The 19,614-nt window shown below is 43.9% G+C and overlaps 1 protein-coding gene across 1 annotated transcript in view; it reads right to left on the bottom strand.

Annotated features, from left to right (window-relative positions):
- LOC124113342 (L-methionine gamma-lyase-like) overlaps positions 1-10,584 on the bottom strand; it is a 28,492-nt gene extending 17,908 nt beyond the window's left edge. Inside the window, exons 1-4 of the mRNA XM_046473627.2 lie at positions 10,435-10,584; positions 2,989-3,190; positions 2,551-2,709; positions 2,058-2,195 (exon numbers count right to left, since the gene is read on the bottom strand). Coding sequence (XP_046329583.1) covers positions 2,058-2,195; positions 2,551-2,709; positions 2,989-3,190; positions 10,435-10,439 — 504 coding nt within the window. The 5' untranslated portion in view covers positions 10,440-10,584. The remainder of the gene's footprint in view (positions 1-2,057; positions 2,196-2,550; positions 2,710-2,988; positions 3,191-10,434) is intronic.
- Positions 10,585-19,614: the final 9,030 nt, after the last annotated feature.

Below are 19,614 nucleotides of genomic sequence, written 5' to 3'. Positions count from 1 at the left end.
CCTTTTCAGTGCTGTAAAAGCAAGGACATCAAAGAGCCCTTTACTGCCATAGAATATATTGCATTAAAAGCCAATTCATAAAAAACCTTTCAGCACTCAAAGTGTATTAAGATTTTTAATTCATTAAAAAATACTTTTACAAAGTATGAAGTTTCAATATTGAACGGTCATGAAATTATTAGCACTGAAAGACCACCACCCTAAACATCCCATTGAACGCTGTCCGCTCCAAGTGTCCAACTCCTTCAACGGAACAAGTTTTGCCAGTGAACGCTTTCTGAGAACTTAGTTGTGTAGTATGGCTTCTTAAGGGGTTAATATTGTGTGTTGTAATACAATTTGAAATCTAACATTGCAAAAACGTCGATGTAGATATGTTGAACTTTGCTTATGAGAGGAAATTCACTGCCTTTGTAATGAGCATGTAGGGTTGGACAGGGAAGTACATTCCTTTGTTGATATTTACGATACCGGCTAATTCCAAGAGGGACATCGACAATACACTAAATAACTGTTGGGTCCGTGGGTTTCACCCAAGTGGTAAGCATCTCTATATAAAACCTTCATTATGTAGACTGCACTGCTTTATCCGTTTGGGGTTCAAGAATCTGAATCAAGAATCTTTATATTTTATAACCCTTCTACCTGTATAATTAGTAGCTAATTAGAGTAATTTCAATTTAATCGAAAAATCAACAACAAAGAATGTGATATTCTTTAGCCAACAATCAAATATGTAATACTTTGTTGGGGTGCCTTTATATTCTATAATGTATAATGATTAACCAGTGACGATCTTACATTAATGAAAGTTTCCTAGTCTCAGGATCTAAGTCTGAATTCTAGATAGTCATATGAGATGTCACATTCAGTTATGCCATTATGCTTCATATCAGTTGTTAAAACGCATATTTTTCGACAGTTGTTGAATTTGATACCTTTAAGCTCAATTCAGTTTATTGACATGTCAATTGCATTGACTGATATAGCGAACCAATTGGATCAATATCAGGTCACCGCTTGAATAATTAGATTTTGGTTTTAGATGCGCGTTGGTAGGTTTGTTGTTGCCATATCAGATGCATCCTTTAGCTACTCCTTTACTTTGATTTAGTTTTTGTATGTCGACAACATACCTGTGTTGGTGGGGTAAATGAACTTTGACAAGGAATGGATTTAGACATTATTCAGCTGAAACCTTGCATGAATGATTCCAGGTGTAATATCTCCACAATCCTTAGCGAATTCAGATCCGACTTATATTATGACCAAAACAGCAGCTACACGAAGAAACTTATCAATTAATGGCTATTAATCGCCTATGGTGTTTTTCAAAATATATCAACATTTTGTAATGGGACCTAATTTATATGTTCCAAATGTTGCGATGCATTTTGAATGGCGACATGTTTTGGCTGAACTAGCAGAATCTAGCAGTTTTTAGCTCAAGATGGAACTTACGCTTTAGCGTGTGCCTCACTTAGTATCTTTGCTTTTACAGCATTGAAAAGGTTTCAGCATAAATGCTTAGAAATATAGGAAAATGTTACACGTAAACGATCTTTGCAAACTTACCTCTCGCAGAGAACAGCGTTCACTTCCCTTGCGGAAAGATCGCCTGCCGTGCACGATCACAGAGGCTGTAACATAGGTCTCCAAATGAACGAGCAAGAGCACTCGCCTCGCAATACCTTACCCAAACAGGAAAACTGGTGTAATTTTGAAGAGAACATAGACGGGACTATCTTATTCCTCATTAAGCACACAGCCTTTGTTAATAAAATGTGTTAGCAAAACGCACAAAAATTTCGCTAGTCCGCCAATGTCAGTCATCTTAAAGTATTAAAACAATATTTCAAATATTGGCATATCTCCACGTGTTGACAGGAAGGTGAATATGGGATATGGTACAAGATTTGATATCTGAACATGAATTCGGTAGGAAACGAGTCTTTACCGAAATAACTGAACACTTCGATTTAAAAAAGAAAAAGTGCCAATAAGCACTTTACACTACCTGTGTCGGAAGTGTTGTTTATGGTGTTCATGTAACCTACCTTGGTGTTTGCTTTGACACTTCGGCGAAATTCCTCGATCGAGCATCCTGCAGGAACCCATGTGACCTCAAGACCAAACTTCCTGACAAGTTCCTTGAGGAGCGTTTGGGAGCCGCTGTACACGGGGACGTTCATCACCTACGCGCATCACACAGGTACCTTACTGTATTGACGTATACCATGCACACTACCAGGTCACGCTGTGTGAAAGTACACATACATCTATGTATCTATGTACATCTACGTTCTACGTATCTACGTATTCATTTATGTATTATTTATGACCCATTAAAGGTCGTCACACCTAATTATGTATCCTATACGTATGCCGAGACACCTAATTACGTATACAATATTTACGTCGTGACACCTAATTATGTATTCCACACGTATGCCGTGACCACTAATCATGTATCTCATATGTACACCGTGACCACTAATTATGTATCCCATATATATACACCGTGACCTCTAATTATGTATCCATACGTACAACGTGGTCACCCTTGTCGAGGAGAGCGAGGAACACCGTGGAGACAGCCGCCATGCCGCTGGCAAACACCAGACTGCCCGCCCCACCCTCCAAAGCGTTGATGGCACACTCGGTAGATTCTGTGGTGGTGTTGGCCAGACGGGAGTAAACTGACCCACCCTGAAACACACATGAGGTCGTCACTGTAACTACTGCAACAGTTTGTAATACATCTTGGCTTCTTCACTACAATCTGAAGCTGCAGCTATACGTGTTCAGACATCTGTTCCACTGAACATTCAGTGGGATTAGAGTGTAAATATGCTTACACTAGACGTATTGCTCGTTTACTTTGGACGTTGGCATTAGTTTTCAAAACCCTGTGACGATCCTTAAACTGCGCGGTGTCATCGAGAGAATTGCCAAGCCCGATATCCAACGGTATATATTTAACCTCACCTCTTGCATGACTTTCAAGAAGTCATCAACTGACTTCAACTTGTATGTTGAGGAATGGTAGATGGGCGGGACGAGGGGCTCTGTGGCAGTGCCTTCGTAGGTGAACCGTGCACGGAGCGCCCGTGTGTCTAGGGCCACGTCGTTAAGGTGAAGGCCATTCAGACCCTTGTCCAGGTCGGATCGGGCGGGTGGACGTTTGTTACTGAAAACATGCACAGGGTCGAGATGTCAGCGAGGCAGCGGATATATATTGAATACTAAACGAGCTCCAGTGTAATACCAATTTTTAGAAAAGAGTGAATAGTTAAGCTATCTGACAAGCGAAAGCTGGAACTGCCGACTCCCACCTTCAAGGATAAAACAACACAAACTGATGTAGAGGAACTGCCGACTGAAACCTTCAACGATGAAACAACACACACTGATGTAGAGGAACTGTCGACTGAAACCTTCAACGATGAAACAACACACACTGATGTAGAGGAACTGCCGACTCCCACTTTCAAGGATGAAACAACACACACTGATGTAGAGGAACTGCCGACTGAAACCTTCAAGGATGAAACAACACACACTGATGCAGAGAAACTGTCGACTGAAACCTTCAACGATGAAACAACACACACTGATGCAGAGGAACTGCCGACTGAAACCTTCAATGATGTAACAACACACACTGATGCAAAGGAACTGTCGACTGACACCGTAAAGGATGCAACAACACACACTGATGCAGAGGAACTGTCGAATTACACCGTAAAGGATGAAACAACACACGCTGATGCAAAGGTACTGCCGACTCCCACTTTCAAGTATGAAACAACACACGCTGATGCAGAGGAACTGTCGACTGACACCGTAAAGGATGAAACAACACACACTGATGTAGCGGAACTGCCGACTGAAACCTTCAACGATGAAACAACACACACTGATGCAGAGGAACTGTCGACTCCCACTTTCAAGGATGAAACAACACACGCTGATGCAAAGGAACTGCCGACTCCCACTTTCAAGGATGAAACAACACACGCTGATGCAGAGGAACTGTCGACTGAAACCTTCAACGATGAAACAACACACGCTGATGCAAAGGAACTGCCGACTCCCACTTTCAAGTATGAAACAACACACGCTGATGCAGAGGAACTGTCGACTGAAACCTTCAACGATGAAACAACACACCGATGCAAAGGAACTGTCGACTCCCACTTTCAAGGATGAAACAACACACGCTGATGCAGAGGAACTGCCGACTCCCACTTTCAAGGATGAAACAACACACACTGATGCAAAGGAACTGTCGACTGACTCCGTAAAGGATGAAACAACACACCCTGATGAAGAGGAACTGCCGACTGACACCGTAAAGGATGAAACAACACACACTGATGTAGAGGAACTGCCGACTGAAACCTTCAATGATGAAACAACACACACTGATGTAGAGGAACTGTCGACTGACACCGTCAAGGATGAAACAACACACACTGATGCAGAGGAACTGTCGACTGACACCGTAAAGGATGAAACAACACACAGTGATGCAGAGAAAAAGTCGACTGAAACCTTCAACGATGAAACAACACACACTGATGCAGAGAAACTGTCGACTGACACCGTAAAGGATGAAACAACACACACTGATGTAGAGGAACTGCCGACTGAAACCTTCAATGATGAAACAACACACACTGATGCAGATAAACTGTCGACTGACACCGTAAAGGATGAAACAACACACACTAATGTAGCGGAACTGTCGACTGACACCGTAAAGGATGAACACAAACACTGATGAAGAGGAACTGCCGACTGAAACCTTCAACGATGAAACAACACACACTGATGTAGAGGAACTGCCGACTGAAACCTTCAACAATGAAACAACACACACTGATGCAGAGGAACTGCCGACTGAAACCTTCAACGATGAAACAACACACACTGATGTAGAGGAACTGTCGACTGACACCGTCAAGGATGAAACAACACACGCTGATGCAAAGGAACTGCCGACTCCCACCTTCAAGGATGAAACAACACACGCTGATGAAGAGGAACTGCCGACTGAAACCTTCAACGATGAAACAACACACACTGATGTAGAGGAACTGTCGACTGACACCGTAAAGGATGAAACAACACACGCTGATGCAAAGGAACTGTCGACTCCCACCTTCAAGGATGAAACAACACACGCTGATGCAGAGGAACTGTCGACTGAAACCTTCAACGATGAAAAAACACACACTGATGCAAAGGAACTGCCGACTGAAGCCTTCAACGATGAAACAACACACACTGATGTAGAGGAACTGTCGACTGACACCGTAAAGGATGAAACAACACACGCTGATGCAAAGGAACTGTCGACTCCCACCTTCAATGATGAAACAACACACACTGATGCAGAGGAACTGTCGACTGACACCGTAAAGGATGAAACAACACACACTGATGTAGCGGAACTGCCGACTGAAACCTTCAATGATGAAACAACACACACTGATGCAGAGGAACTGTCGACTGGCACCGTAAAGGATGAAACAACACACGCTGATGCAAAGGTACTGCCGACTCCCACTTTCAAGTATGAAACAACACACGCTGATGCAGAGGAACTGTCGACTGACACCGTAAAGGATGAAACAACACACACTGATGTAGCGGAACTGCCGACTGAAACCTTCAATGATGAAACAACACACACTGATGTAGAGGAACTGTCGACTGACACCGTCAAGGATGAAACAACACACATTGATGCAGAGGAACTGTCGACTGACACCGTAAAGGATGAAACAACACACAGTGATGCAGAGAAAAAGTCGACTGAAACCTTCAACGATGAAACAACACACACTGATGCAGAGAAACTGTCGACTGACACCGTAAAGGATGAAACAACACACACTGATGTAGAGGAACTGCCGACTGAAACCTTCAATGATGAAACAACACACACTGATGCAGATAAACTGTCGACTGACACCGTAAAGGATGAAACAACACACACTAATGTAGCGGAACTGTCGACTGACACCGTCAAGGATGAAACAACAAACACTGATGAAGAGGGACTGCCGACTGAAACCTTCAACGATGAAACAACACACACTGATGTAGAGGAACTGTCGACTGACACCGTAAAGGATGAAACAACACACACTGATGTAGAGGAACTGCCGACTGAAACCTTCAACAATGAAACAACACACACTGATGCAGAGGAACTGCCGACTGAAACCTTCAAGGATGAAACAACACACACTGATGAAGAGGAACTGCCGACTGAAACCTTCAACGATGAAACAACACACACTGATGCAGAGGAACTGTCGACTGACACCGTAAAGGATGAAACAAAACACGCTGATGCAAAGGAACTGTCGACTCCCACCTTCAAGGATGAAACAACACACGCTGATGCAGAGGAACTGTCGACTGAAACCTTCAACGATGAAACAACACACACTGATGCAAAGGAACTGCCGACTGAAGCCTTCAACGATGAAACAACACACACTGATGTAGAGGAACTGTCGACTGACACCGTAAAGGATGAAACAACACACGCTGATGCAAAGGAACTGTCGACTCCCACCTTCAATGATGAAACAACACACACTGATGCAGAGGAACTGTCGACTGACACCGTAAAGGATGAAACAACACACACTGATGTAGCGGAACTGCCGACTGAAACCTTCAACGATGAAACAACACACACTGATGCAGAGGAACTGTCGACTGGCACCGTAAAGGATGAAACAACACACGCTGATGCAAAGGTACTGCCGACTCCCACTTTCAAGGATGAAACAACACACGCTGATGCAGAGGAACTGTCGACTGACACCGTAAAGGATGAAACAACACACACTGATGTAGCGGAACTGCCGACTGAAACCTTCAACGATGAAACAACACACACTGATGCAGAGGAACTGTCGACTGACACCGTCAAGGATGAAACAACACACGCTGATGCAAAGGAACTGTCGACTCCCACTTTCAAGGATGAAACAACACACGCTGATGCAGAGGAACTGTCGACTGACACCGTAAAGGATGAAACAACACACGCTGATGCAAAGGAACTGTCGACTCCCACTTTCAAGTATGAAACAACACACGCTGATGCAAAGGAACTGTCGACTCCCACTTTCAAGGATGAAACAACACACGCTGATGCAGAGGAACTGTCGACTGACACCGTCAAGGATGAAACAACACACGCTGATGCAAAGGAACTGTCGACTCCCACTTTCAAGGATGAAACAACACACGCTGATGCAAAGGAACTGCCGACTCCCACTTTCAAGTATGAAACAACACACGCTGATGCAGAGGAACTGTCGACTGAAACCTTCAACGATGAAACAACACACCGATGCAAAGGAACTGTCGACTGAAACCTTCAACGATGAAACAACACACACTGATGCAGAGGAACTGTCGACTGACACCGTAAAGGATGAAACAACACACACTGATGAAGAGGAACTGCCGACTGAAACCTTCAACGATGAAACAACACACACTGATGCAGAGGAACTGTCGACTGACACCGTAAAGGATGAAACAACACACACTGATGTAGCGGAACTGCCGACTGAAACCTTCAACGATGAATCAACACACACTGATGCAGAGGAACTGTCGACTGACACCGTAAAGGATGAAACAACATACGCTGATGCAAAGGTACTGCCGACTCCCACTTTCAAGTATGAAACAACACACACTGATGCAGAGGAACTGTCGACTGACACCGTCAAGGATGAAACAACACACGCTGATGCAAAGGAACTGTCGACTCCCACTTTCAAGGATGAAACAACACACACTGATGCAGAGGAACTGTCGACTGACACCTTCAAGGATGAAACAACACACACAGATGCAGAGGAACTGCCGACTGAAACCTTCAACGATGAAACAACACACACTGATGTAGAGGAACTGTCGACTGACACCGTAAAGGATGAAACAACACACACTGATGTAGAGGAACTGTCGACTGACACCGTCAAGGATGAAACAACAAACACTGATGAAGAGGAACTGCCGACTGAAACCTTCAACGATGAAACAACACACACTGATGTAGAGGAACTGTCGACTGACACCGTAAAGGATGAAACAACACACACTGATGTAGAGGAACTGCCGACTGAAACCTTCAACAATGAAACAACACACACTGATGCAGAGGAACTGCCGACTGAAACCTTCAACGATGAAACAACACACACTGATGTAGAGGAACTGTCGACTGACACCGTCAAGGATGAAACAACACACGCTGATGCAAAGGAACTGTCGACTCCCACCTTCAAGGATGAAACAACACACGCTGATGCAGAGGAACTGTCGACTGAAACCTTCAACGATGAAACAACACACACTGATGCAAAGGAACTGCCGACTGAAGCCTTCAACGATGAAACAACACACACTGATGTAGAGGAACTGTCGACTGACACCGTAAAGGATGAAACAACACACGCTGATGCAAAGGAACTGTCGACTCCCACCTTCAATGATGAAACAACACACACTGATGCAGAGGAACTGTCGACTGACACCGTAAAGGATGAAACAACACACACTGATGTAGCGGAACTGCCGACTGAAACCTTCAACGATGAAACAACACACACTGATGCAGAGGAACTGTCGACTGGCACCGTAAAGGATGAAACAACACACGCTGATGCAAAGGTACTGCCGACTCCCACTTTCAAGTATGAAACAACACACGCTGATGCAGAGGAACTGTCGACTGACACCGTAAAGGATGAAACAACACACACTGATGTAGCGGAACTGCCGACTGAAACCTTCAACGATGAAACAACACACACTGATGCAGAGGAACTGTCGACTGACACCGTCAAGGATGAAACAACACACGCTGATGCAAAGGAACTGTCGACTCCCACTTTCAAGGATGAAACAACACACGCTGATGCAAAGGAACTGCCGACTGAAACCTTCAAGGATGAAACAACACACGCTGATGCAAAGGAACTGCCGACTCCCACTTTCAAGGATGAAACAACACACATTGATGCAGAGGAACTGCCGACTCCCACTTTCAAGGATGAAACAACACATGCTGATGCAGAGGAACAGCCGACTCCCACTTTCAAGGATGAAACAACACACGCTGATGCAGAGGAACTGCCGACTGACACCGTCAAGGATGAAACAACACACGCTGATGCAGAGGAACTGCCGACTCCCACTTTCAAGGATGAAACAACACACGCTGATGCAAAGGAACTGCCGACTGAAACCTTCAAGGATGAAACAACACACGCTGATGCAAAGGAACTGCCGACTCCCACTTTCAAGGATGAAACAACACACATTGATGCAGAGGAACTGCCGACTGACACCGTCAAGGATGAAACAACACACGCTGATGCAGAGGAACTGCCGACTCCCACTTTCAAGGATGAAACAACACACATTGATGCAGAGGAACTGCCGACTGACACCGTCAAGGATGAAACAACACACGCTGATGCAGAGGAACTGCCGACTGACACCGTCAAGGATGAAACAACACACGCTGATGCAGAGGAACTGCCGACTCCCACTTTCAAGGATGAAACAACACACGCTGATGCAGAGGAACTGCCGACTCCCACTTTCAAGGATGAAACAACACACATTGATGCAGAGGAACTGCCGACTGACACCGTCAAGGATGAAACAACACACACTGATGCAGAGGAACAGCCGACTCCCACTTTCAAGGATGAAACAACACACATTGATGCAGAGGAACTGCCGACTGACACCGTCAAGGATGAAACAACACACACTGATGCAATGCCCAACTTTTATTGGGAAGAGTACGGTACTGTGTTCTTAACCCAGATTCTTGGCCACATCCAGATCAAGGTCAGCAACCTAGGTAGTGTTCTCTTGACGTGACATATCAGCATTACTATTGTATAAAATGTAGGGGAGAATTGCCCTGTTTACCAGACAGATTGCTGATGTAAATGCACACAATTTTATTTTGATGTGCTTTTACTTGTGAAAGAGGTGATAAATAAACCAATGCAAGTCAGTCCTACAGCAATGAAATGTTACCTATATTAGTATATAAATCTACTGATTACTGTATTTCCAACACATGCACATGCATGTACGCATTCATTATGATTAACCATCACCGTCTTAAAAAACACACTTTACAACGGAGCTCCAACAAACAGTGACAAATTGAATAGGACAGTTCCTAAAACCTTGCTGTCCGAGACTACGCATTAGCTCACTAAAGGCTACCGTGTCTACGTACACGGACATAGTTTGTAGAGAAACACTCTAGTCGTTCTAGATCTGTCAAGATACTAGTATATGAGGTAACATGGATGTATCTCACTATACATATGTACACTATATGCTAAAGTAATGACTTACGCCATGACGCCTTCCTTCAGCGATGACAAGAGGTATGAACCAAGATATTGAGATACTGAAAACCAAGTTGCTGTGTCACGGACTCCCTGGTAAAAGGTCAACACTAGAGACTGTGAACCGGTCCGCTGCTCAACAGCTGTAGACTGTAAATTATCAGCTCGAAAGGTATACAGCTCACAGATAATACCTTATGATTAAAGAGAGTAGTCATGTTAAAAAAAAAGATTCATATTGAACTGTTATACCACTGAATACTGGTGAATTATATATCAGTATTTTGGTATCAAGAGAAATAGATATATAAAAAGTATAAACCAGTTTAGTAATGAAATGAACGGACCCAGTCTGTTTCTTCTGCCTATATAGGCGTTGATACATCCGTTCACATATGGACCACAGGCAGGGAATAATACAAACCCAAAACATATCCAGTGTAATATGTATATTTCAATAGTAAATAATCCCACTCCATTTTAGTGATAGGATGTAGGCAGCGACAGATGGTGTGATACGAATATGGTAGTTGCATATTCGAGTAATTCTATTACATATGATAAATATACTTGTATAGTACATATCACAGAAATGGTCATCTTGACAAGAGAGGTAAAATACCTGACTAAATTAACATCCATACCAGGCTTACCCCATGCTTATATCACCTGGGGATAATGGAAGATACACATGGGCTACTTTAATTAATCATTAATAATATCAGCAACATATGGTGATGTTGAAATGTTGTGTATGACAATTTATATCAAGACTGTCTTTCATCCTTAGAAAGTTCGTCAAAATGCAACTAATATCTACTTTTTTAGTTTGTTGTTAAACGCCGTACTCAGCACTGTTCAAGCTATATGGCGGCGGTTTGTAAATAATCGAGTCTGGACCAGACGATCCAGTAATTGACACCATGAACATCAATCCACGCAATTGGGATACGATGACATTCATCAACCAAGTCAGCGAAACTGACCGCCCGATCCCGTTAGTCACCTCTTACGGCAAGCCTGGATTGGCGAAGTCCTATTCTACCCCGGATCTTCTGGGGGAAGCTAATATTTACAATATATACTCTTAGCTGATGTTCATTTCGACGTCGCCATACCCGGCCATGCCTATCAAGGAAATGAAAAATGAATTGGGACTCATCCGAAAAAATGGCGATTACCGTTTCAACGCCGTGTAAAGCATTGAGGTATGTTGCATGTGGACAATTTCTGATGACACGTATCTCGTACTCCGGTAGCCTGATGAAAGCTTGCATCAATTTAATTCGCCGTTTGAGCTCGATTTCGTAGTGTCTGGTTTCGGATCAATCAATCCCGTACTCTTATCGTTGACCTGGGACGCCGTGAACGAGGTCGATCGTCAGCATTCTGGGTTTGTTGGTACCTGTTCCATAGTCTTCTCATCACAGACTGTGAAACATGGAACGTACTTGCACGCTGACTGCCAGTTTCCAGTCATGCCAATAGCCCGTCATGATGAACACCCATCCTGGAAAGCAATTTATATGTATGGATCCATATAACACAATTTAACTACTCAAATATGTTTACCTCGTCCCGCCCACCTTGAATATTATTGGCCTGTAGTACTGAATACGTTTGTCTGTCTACGTGACCTTGTTCCTATCCTTGTAGCCTCTTGTGGTTAGCTGTTTGTCTGTCTACATGACCTTGTTCCTATCCTTGTAGCCTCTTGTGGTTAGCTGTTTGTCTGTCTACGAGACCTTGTTCCTATCCTTGTAGCCTCTTGTGGTTAGCTGTTTGTCTGTCTACGAGACCTTGTTCCTATCCTTGTAGCCTCTTGTGGTTAGCTGTTTGTCTGTCTACGAGACCTTGTTCTTATCCTTGTAGCCTCTTTTAGTTAGCTGTTTGTCTGACTGCAGCTGCTCTGTAGAAGTTCGACTCTTTTCTTGTCTACACGTGTTCAACGTCTACACAGAGAGGCGTCACCAGATCCCTGTCATTAGGTGCACCGATACCAAAACACGTGCCAAAAGAAGGCAATTGTATACAATTACACTTCTGTAAGCTGTATTATGATTTTCCTGTAAAAGGTTTCTTCTTGGATACCTTTGACATCTTGCATAACATGCATGCAATTTTGAGAGCATAAGACATAAGAGGATGAAGCAGTTTGAGAACGTATTGGATAAGTTAACCGGGACATATCCTTCCCTGGGCCAAGGGTACGTACACCGCCGCAGTGTGTATTCAGTAAACAGAGATCATTACCAGGAAAACACTGGTTTCAACTTGCTCACTGTTCTGAGGGCGATTGTCCAAGGGATATGAAAAGCGACTTTATACTTTAAAGGTTTTTTTTGAATGTTGACGTTGTGGTGTCTCCAGTATGAAACAGCACGTTAAATCATGGCATTCTTGAATATAATCCTATATATTACAGTGTATCATGTGTATCATACCATGCTCCATTCTCCAGAGGTAAAACAAGCTTTGACAATTTTAAACATTCATTCATTTGATTTGTGATCAGTCCTCTCTGCAATCCTGTGGGGCTAAACAGCATAACAAGAGGTTCCACGCCTTTGATTCCATAGCAACATTTATTACTTAGTCACGATACAAATGTCTTAGATACAATGCATGCAATTTCAATGAAAACTAAGATACATGTCGTCTATATTTGCAACACAAATAATCAGTTGCATGTTTTACAGTGTTTGGAAAAACATGTAAACACGAGGAAACTAAATTGTGTTGATGGATACAAGCGTGATTTGAGAATTTACCGCCTTGTGTGGTGTTTACCACGGTAAATATCAGGCGTATTGTTGTTCCAATCGGCCATTTTGAATTCACCTCGTGGTCACGTACATGTATTGTCGTGTCATGCGTTCTGTAGTCTCTGTTTTGCGTGGTATTGCAATGTATTGTCGTACCCAAGTGACATTATCGTTATTAAACTGTTTGTTTTTTGCGTTGCTTGTTATTCATAAACCCACATGCCTGGGATAAATGATCATAACATACATAATCGAGTGGGAACGTATTTTGATTACACTCTGCTATCATTGTAGACACATGCCTCACTGTAGCAAGTCGGAGTGGGGCCCTCATCTCTCATATTTGACTGAATTGTAAAGATTGTCTGCTACTGTCAACTTCCTACAGGTATCTCGCAAAAGGCAGACACAGCAGCCACGGCAGCGGCGTTTCAGTCTAAAAATGTCCGACTCATCCGAGCCTACCACACCCCGTCCAGCTACGAACGTCGACTCCTCCGGCGTTCACCTCCACACCTGTATCTTTATCAGGGACGATCACCAGCTTCTCCCCGACGCTACAGTCTCGTCCTATCGATGTTGATACGTCACTGGAGCTGTCATGTACGCTCTGGTCGTTGATTATCACGTCCTTATCATCCATGACGACGCTCGGCATGGCGCAGTCAACGTTGAGCTCGACTCTACCTGTGTCTTACCAGCTCTCCACGGCGCCAGTGTTGCCGGCGTTTCAGGCGCCTCTGGGATCCTCCCGCCTTCCTCCCGACGTCTCTCCAGTCACCTCAGACGCCCTACATGGATCCCTCTTAGTTTCATCTCATGCAGTCCATGTTCCAGCAAACCAAGCCTAGGTTCACAGCTCCTTCGGTGCCTCCAGCCTCTGCCACCCTCTCGGTGACTCTGGCACCTCCAGCCTTAGTAATGCCTTTGACGCTTCAGACGGCAAATCCAATGGATGTCGGTGGCGCCTCTATTATCAGCTCTTCATCGTCTCATGGCTCTGCCTCTCCTGCCTCCAGGCGCAGTGGGAGTAAGTCCTCCCAATCAAGACGTCGATCCCGGAGTCGCTCTCCAGTCTGACGACCTATAGACTATCGCCCGGACTCCTCGGAGGTTCCTTAATCCTAACTTATGATGGCTCCTTCGCTGACATTGACTCTCACCTTGACGTCAACCAGGTTCGAGATTTGCTGGCGGAAACGTCATCCAACACCTATCCCTCCTTACCCTATGATCAAGGACATGATTTCGGCCTTGGATGGGGACTTCGCCAAGCTCTCGTTGACACCATCCTTGAAGGTGCCTTAATATAGAAAGGACGGCTTCCAAGTTTATGCCTTGGACATTGCAGATTTGGCTCACACTTTGGATGACGACCTACACCGCATGACTGGCTCCAACCGCTCTACCACCATCCATGTTAAAACAATTGGCTGGCCTACATAGAGACCCAGTTCTGGTGCTCCATTAAGACCCTCTCCGTCTGGCTTCCGTCATGGACAAGGGTAATCACCTCGACCACCTGACCACAGTCGTGGCTTATTAACAGTGCTCATATGCGTGCGGACGTTAGTTAAACTCACCACCACATGACGAGTTGGCTACGTGGTGCTGACTGGGTCAGTGAGTGAGCTGGGTTTAACGCCGGTTTTAACAGTATTCCAGTTATATCACGGCATGTCAGCTTAATGTGTGAGGAAAGCCCGAAGTGATGCAGGTCTCAGGCTTCATATGCTTCTGGCGTACCCAAGGGAAGCAACTCTGACAAGCGAATCGCCTTAGACGACTGGGCCACCGGTGTCCCCTGGTGCTGACTGTGTGTGACTAAGAGTTCTAGAGGGAACTACACTGCCAACCACCTCCCTCTTCAATGGACAAGTCTTCGCCACCCACGCTCATGTCACCAACTTCACTAGAGACGAGACTTCCCTCAAGGCCCTGGTGCAAATGTTTCATGCTAACGCTTCCAAGCCTTCAAGATCTGTCAACTACCAGCCTCAGAGGAACTCCCTTAAGCTGCGAGCACGTGACACCTAGAAGACCATAAAGCCAAGTTCAGACCCCCAGCCTGGGATCTGAACCTTTGAACCACTCCACTCAGCGTTGTATTACAACCTCACCAAAAAGACCAGCTTCCTCTTGGCTCTAGACATCACCTATTTCAGATTTGAGTGCAGAGAACATGGAGCTGTTCATCTTGGGCTGTGCTTGGACTTCATTGCCAAGAATCACTTCCCAGGACAGCCAGATAGATCCTTCATCGCCCCGTGGGATTGAAGACGAACAGGAATGCCTACTATGTCTGTTACGGGCACTGCAATGCTTCCTCCGACGCTCCAAGAATCGTCGTGGAAAATGTCACCTCTTTATACCAATATCACCAACGTCGCAAGCAGACGTCAGGCGCAACACGATGGCCGTGTGGTTTCGCGCTCTCATCCTCCAGGCCTATGAGGCCGCAGGACTGGATCCTCTGAGAGCCAACAAGCCTCAAGAGAACCGGGTGGTCACTTCCACCATGGCGCTTCATAGCATCTGCTCCATACGCACCATCATGGAAGGCTGATTCTGGCGCTCAGATAGCGTCTTCGCCAGCCACTACCTGCAAGACGTCTCCCTTGAAGACGTCCACAGCTTCGGCCCTTTGGTGGTTACCCAGTAGCCATCACCCCAAGACGTCTTGGACGCTTCCACATGTCCGGAACCGAGCTTTCGATCTCTCCGGTTCGTGCCACCCAGACTAGAAAGTTACATGCTGCACGCATTGACTCGGTACATCGGTATTAGATTTTAACTCCGTTTAATTACTTTTACTGCAATGATACCTGGACATCACGCATACCTGCCTCTCTGTCTCCCTGCGAGTAAATCCGACATATTATTTATATTGGTATACTTATCCTGCATTACTTCGTCTAAAGTGGCCCACCCGTCGCAAAGCTGCCTCCCATCGATGCCTCCAGATGCTCTGTTTCAGCAGTAATGTCACATGGGAGCTGTTCGATAGGGTTAGCCACACAACCAGTTGGAACAACTTTTTCTTCAGTAAAACCTCTCACAGCTCTTTCTCTGTCAAGAACAAGCAGTAAATGCATCAAGGAGTAATGCAGGATAAGTATACAAATATAAGAATATCTATGATTTTACTAGATTTATTACTACTCGCGGGATTATAATTTAAACTAGTCCTTGTTAATGCAAAGAGCTAGACATGTTTATTAGTTATTCCTTTTCGGGACTTTCACACGATGCTTTACAATGCAAAAATACATTGATCCTGTCAGGGACTTTGGAACTGTGGTTCCAATGATTGATATCTCCTGTAATAAGATCCTCCTCAGGTCTGTTCGGCTGCCTTGGACATCAGTCCCGAGAACAATCCTTTCTTCTCACGGTCCAACTACAGTTAGGTACTAGTTCAAGGCGTACCTTCTCCCTGCCCAATATGTGGTGATAGACGCCAGAAATCCAAATGTTCTGGACGCCCGATATTTGGTAGCCCGAAACAACTCTTCCACCAACCCAAGTACACAAAGACAGTTTACAATATGGTTACAGCGTCATAATCCACAACATCCCGCAAATCTGATTTATGGCTTTACACATGATTTCACCAGGGGTTTGTTGGTTATACATGCTCCACATTGACTATCAATTGAAAATATGAACATGACATTCCATTAGGAATCAGCTCGGATTCAGCTGAAAGGTAGTCAGAAATTAGATGCATCTATGGCGAACATTCGCTCCTGTGTTTAGCTAAAACGAGACCTTTTGTCGAAGGTGCGTCCAAGCATACCTTACTGGATGTATTGCTGGTGCAGGATCTGGGGCAATGTCCTGTAACAGTTCAGTTACAAAGGTAGTTTACTACCGATTTGGTTATTGTCAGCTGTAACAGTAGTGCACTAGGTCTGACAGCTGCACGTGTTGTCAAGTTACTCGCTGTGCTCTATCAACTTTGCCAGATAAATACATAGCGGGGACTACCATTATATTGTAACTTTGCGACGCTGTAAACTAAAGACATTCAGTTACAGTTCAATAAAAGAAGTATGCGTTATGAAGAAACATTTTATGAACGCTTCTTAATTGAGGCCATAACTTGATAAACTGCCTGATCTTCACAGCTGTTTTTCATTCATGTACACCAGCTCGTTCCTTCATCTGCTTGTTTTCTTAAAAGATTCAACTTATTTAGTGTTCCAGTAGGGTTGGCTTGTTAATTTATTTCTCACGTTGTGGGTGTCATTTTAGAGGTGGGTCACCCTACCATGGGTTGAAGCCCGGTGGAGGACTCACTGTTCACTAGGAAACAACTTGACGGTGGGGTTGTTTTCTGAGGTGCATCAAATCTCTGTCTTCACATCATTCGTTTATTGATTCGTTTATTCGCTTTACGTATCTAGATTCCATTCTGAATTAGAATATCTTAGCATATACATGAGTACAGTCGCACCAAGATGTGCAGGAAGTAAAGCATCACTGTCCTCTCTGTATCGGGGGACAGAGTAAGCAGCAGGCTCAGCAATAACACATAGTTTCACCACGTGCAATTACGTATCTGTAGTGGTGGATTGTGTCTACGTTTATCTTGCAGAAATATCAGATATACATATGTTGTATTATTTGTTTTCAAATTCAAGTGTTTTAGTACACCATTGTAGTTTTATTAAACCAGTCTTTGACTTAATTGTCTTATCAGTCAGTTTTAGCAAGGGTCATCGTATAAGTAGAAACCATAAGAAAATATTTATATTTGCAAACAATCGGGTTTCCATAAACCATAATATACTTTTATATAGATATGTTTACACGAGCTTGAACTCATATTTCATGTGTGTGTGTGTAGTCCCCGCCACACTGGATCCGGTTTCAGTATTGCTGGTTAAAACAGTTACTACAATGACTACTCATGATTCTAATAACTAATATTGATTAACATTGATATTATAACATACCTTATTTAAAATTGGTTAATTTATTCATATTTATCAAATTATTAATCTACATTCTATTGTAAGGATACCTAACGTGTCTGTTTTAGAACGTGCAACGTAATCAATATGGATGATGCTCTAACTTAATGACCTACACAAATATACTCACTACCAAAAGAAATGCGAATACCATACATGATGGTTAATACTAGTATATGAAGAATTATTCATATTCAAGAGATATTAGAGTGGTTTCACAACGAACATACTGGTATATTTTGTGAACTGACGCTTATGAACGCATCACATGTGACATCATAGATCCACAAATCGAGCTGCACCATTTGTCTTCTGCAGGATAGTACCCTAGCAATGTGCACAGTTGTGCAGTCCCGCATGAATACCCCACTCAGACACAGTATACTGACTCCTAGCCGACCAGTCCTTGCTTTAACCCCTTAATGCCGAGCGCCAGACAGGATAACAACAAGTACCATCTTTTAACATCTTTTGGTATGACGCGGCCAGGGATTGAACCCCGGACCTTCCGCTCTCCGGGCGGACGCTCTACCACTAGACCACGGAGGCAGTCTCATCTGCAAGAAAACTAACTCACTTCAGGGCACAGGTTACAGAGTAAACATATAAACTGCCATTTAAAGTGAAGTTATTTGTTTCTATCAAAATTATATATTTTCAGAGACTAAGCATTAGTCTAGCTTTCACCTTTCCCTCGGATCTATCAGCGATGTTGAGAGGGCGGACTTGCGGCATGCGAAACAAACACACGTTAGTGGAGGCCGGTGGAGGATGTATTGTCAGCATTCTAACACATCAACACTGAATTCTCTTGTTGTAGAATACAATGTTCTTTAGAACGTTAATCAATGGACAGAAAACATTTGCATTTCGATTGATCTGTTCAGAACATAATTGATCTGAACAGTACAGCCTGCTCCCCTCGTAACACATTCCCTTGAAGTTTTTACTGAGACACAATACACAGGCACAGTGAGACCCCTTTCCTCACCTGTAAAGATCTGGGTTAGAATAGGCCTTCAGCAAGCCATGCTTGTCGTAAGAGTTGCTAACAGGATCGGGTGGTCAGGGTCACTGACTTGGTTGTTGCATGTCATCATATCACAATTGTGTGGATCGATGCTCTTGAAATATATCACTGGGTTGTCTGGTCCAGACTCAATTATTTACAGACCACCGTCATATCGCTGAGTATGGCATTAAATAACAAACAAAGCAACAAACAAACAAACAATAGACCACCGTAGTTGGAATACTGCTAAGTGAGGTGTTAAACAACACCAGTTATTAAGTGTTCAAATGCACAGTAAATGCGTGTTACTTCCCACATGTTGTAAGGAGAGCATGCTTGAACTCAAACAAAATCTGCACCAATCTAGACATGATCTTCTCTCGGTCTCTCCATGTGATAATATGAAACTTAAAAAAGACACTTCAAATAAG

Source organism: Haliotis rufescens, unplaced genomic scaffold (assembly GCF_023055435.1).
Source record: "Haliotis rufescens isolate VD_foot unplaced genomic scaffold, xgHalRufe1.0.p SCAF_19, whole genome shotgun sequence".
In the NCBI taxonomy this organism is placed as follows: Eukaryota; Metazoa; Mollusca; class Gastropoda; order Lepetellida; family Haliotidae; genus Haliotis; species Haliotis rufescens.
Note: the sequence above shows the minus strand (reverse complement) of the source record. Positions and strands in the feature narration are given on the sequence as shown.